Raw genomic sequence first — 1,930 nt, 5'->3', positions numbered from 1 at the left:
TATATGTGTATATGAATATATCTATATATTTGTATATATGTGTATATGAATATATGTATATATGTGTGTATATGTATATATGAATATATCGATATGTGTATATATGTGTATATGAATATATACACATATGTGTATATGTATATGTGAATATATCTATATGTGTATATGAATATATCTATATATGTGAACATATGTATATATGAATATACAGTATCTATATATGTGAATATATGTATATATGAATATATCTATATATGTGTATATATGCACACACATTTATATGCATGGGTACGGGTCAGCAATGTGTATGTAAATATATATATACATATATATATATACATACACATATATTTGAAACGATGGAATTTTCCGACAACATCCAGACCACCACATACATCCTGCTGCTGTGGTTTGCCCTGCCACTAAAAGCCCCGTTTGTCTCTGGAGGGGCGTTAGCGTAGACCCTGCGATCAATGGTCTGATCGATGACGTGAAGGGAGTCCAGTTTCAGTCGCTCAACAAACCTAAGTCCTAAAACTAAAACAACTGGACTCACAGTCACAGCTAGGTGTCGCTGCTGGTCTGAGGTCAGCGACAACTCTACGACGTGAAACCATCGGGGCAGCGTTCAAACTCTCCTTTTTAAAACACTCCATGTGACTGGCGCGGACGATAAGTCAAGGGCATGATGGGAGATATCTGGGGGTTGCTAGGTGACCAGACCCCCAGTAGTAGGGGTTGTTTATGTTTATGCCCGATCTAACTGGTCCAGGTCCAGGGGCGGACCAGAGTCCGGTTGACTTTGACAGAGAGCGTTTGTCTTTGTGAGTGTTTGTCCAGACGAGGACAAGGAAACGATGTCGTTAGCATCGCAATGGAGGTCGTTAGTGCAGGTCACTGATTCGGAACACAGTGAAGAAACACAAAGAGCGGGTCCTGAGAACACACAGACCTTAGCCTCAGATTTATAACCAACCACACACGCGGTTACACTTCCTGTAAATTCCACGTTGCAACCATCGTCGGCATATACGCGTCAGACGGAGACAGCGGTAAAACACTATTTCTTCTCTGATTACAAACTTCAGGGCTCTTTTCCCTGAAGTCTTAAATGCTGGTTGCAGAACTGCCTTTTCTAGAACCTGAATTTAAAAAAAAAAAAAAAACACGCTGGAAGAGAGGGCATCTGATTGGACCATGTGCATGACTGACAGCTAACAGCTAACTGTTTAATATCATATACAGTATATAGCATATGATATTATCGTGGATGTCCGATAGTACCACCGAACCAATATTGTCATCCGATATTAGCATATGCAACATCGGTAAAAATGGTGATCGTTTTTTTTCCCCAAAAACCCGATAACGTAATGCCTGCGTTTCGCCCTAGAAATAGTTCAGAAGTGAAAGTGAAAGTAAATTGTTGTCATTGTGACACAGCACAGCTCTGCATATATCGGTAATGGTATATATCGGAATTTTAGCGTTCAGACAATATTGACATATCGGATATCGGCAAAAAGCTAAATATACTACTGCATATAATTGAACCGTTATTTTAACGATGACCTCAAAGACTGCGGCGACCGCACGCAACCTTCGATTTTGCTGTCAATCCACCGGGCGGTGGTGCAGTGTAAAAAACATTGGCCCAGTGATAGAGTACGCAGCAGTGTGTTGACCTCTGATCTGGTATTTTATTTTTCCGAAACTGACGTGCAGTTTCTCAACCTGTGGGTCCTGTATGAAGATAGGGTTCGGTGCTAAGTTTTGATGCTAAACGCTAACGGAAGCTACACAGCGGGACAATCAAAGCGGGAACTGTTTTTTAACCTTTTTTAACCTCAGATCGGGAAATCACAAGAAGCGGCCGTTAGAGTTAGCACGTGTGTGTGTGTGTGCGTGTGTGTGCGTGTGTGTTCAGCAG

At 41.1% G+C, this 1,930-nt stretch overlaps 1 protein-coding gene across 1 annotated transcript in view; it reads right to left on the bottom strand.

Annotated features, from left to right (window-relative positions):
• Positions 1 to 748: 748 nt before the first annotated feature.
• The window catches only part of LOC103398935 (radial spoke head 14 homolog), a gene marked incomplete at its 5' end in the record, with an annotated part of 7,472 nt that continues 6,290 nt past the window's right edge, over positions 749 to 1,930 (bottom strand). The window contains one exon of the mRNA XM_017030981.1: positions 749 to 897. Within this exon, the coding sequence (XP_016886470.1) occupies positions 749 to 897 (149 nt within the window). The remainder of the gene's footprint in view (positions 898 to 1,930) is intronic.

This window comes from Cynoglossus semilaevis, unplaced genomic scaffold (assembly GCF_000523025.1).
Source record: "Cynoglossus semilaevis isolate Cse_v1.0 unplaced genomic scaffold, Cse_v1.0 scaffold2167, whole genome shotgun sequence".
Taxonomy (NCBI): Eukaryota; Metazoa; Chordata; class Actinopteri; order Pleuronectiformes; family Cynoglossidae; genus Cynoglossus; species Cynoglossus semilaevis.
This window is presented reverse-complemented; position numbering and strand designations above follow the sequence as displayed.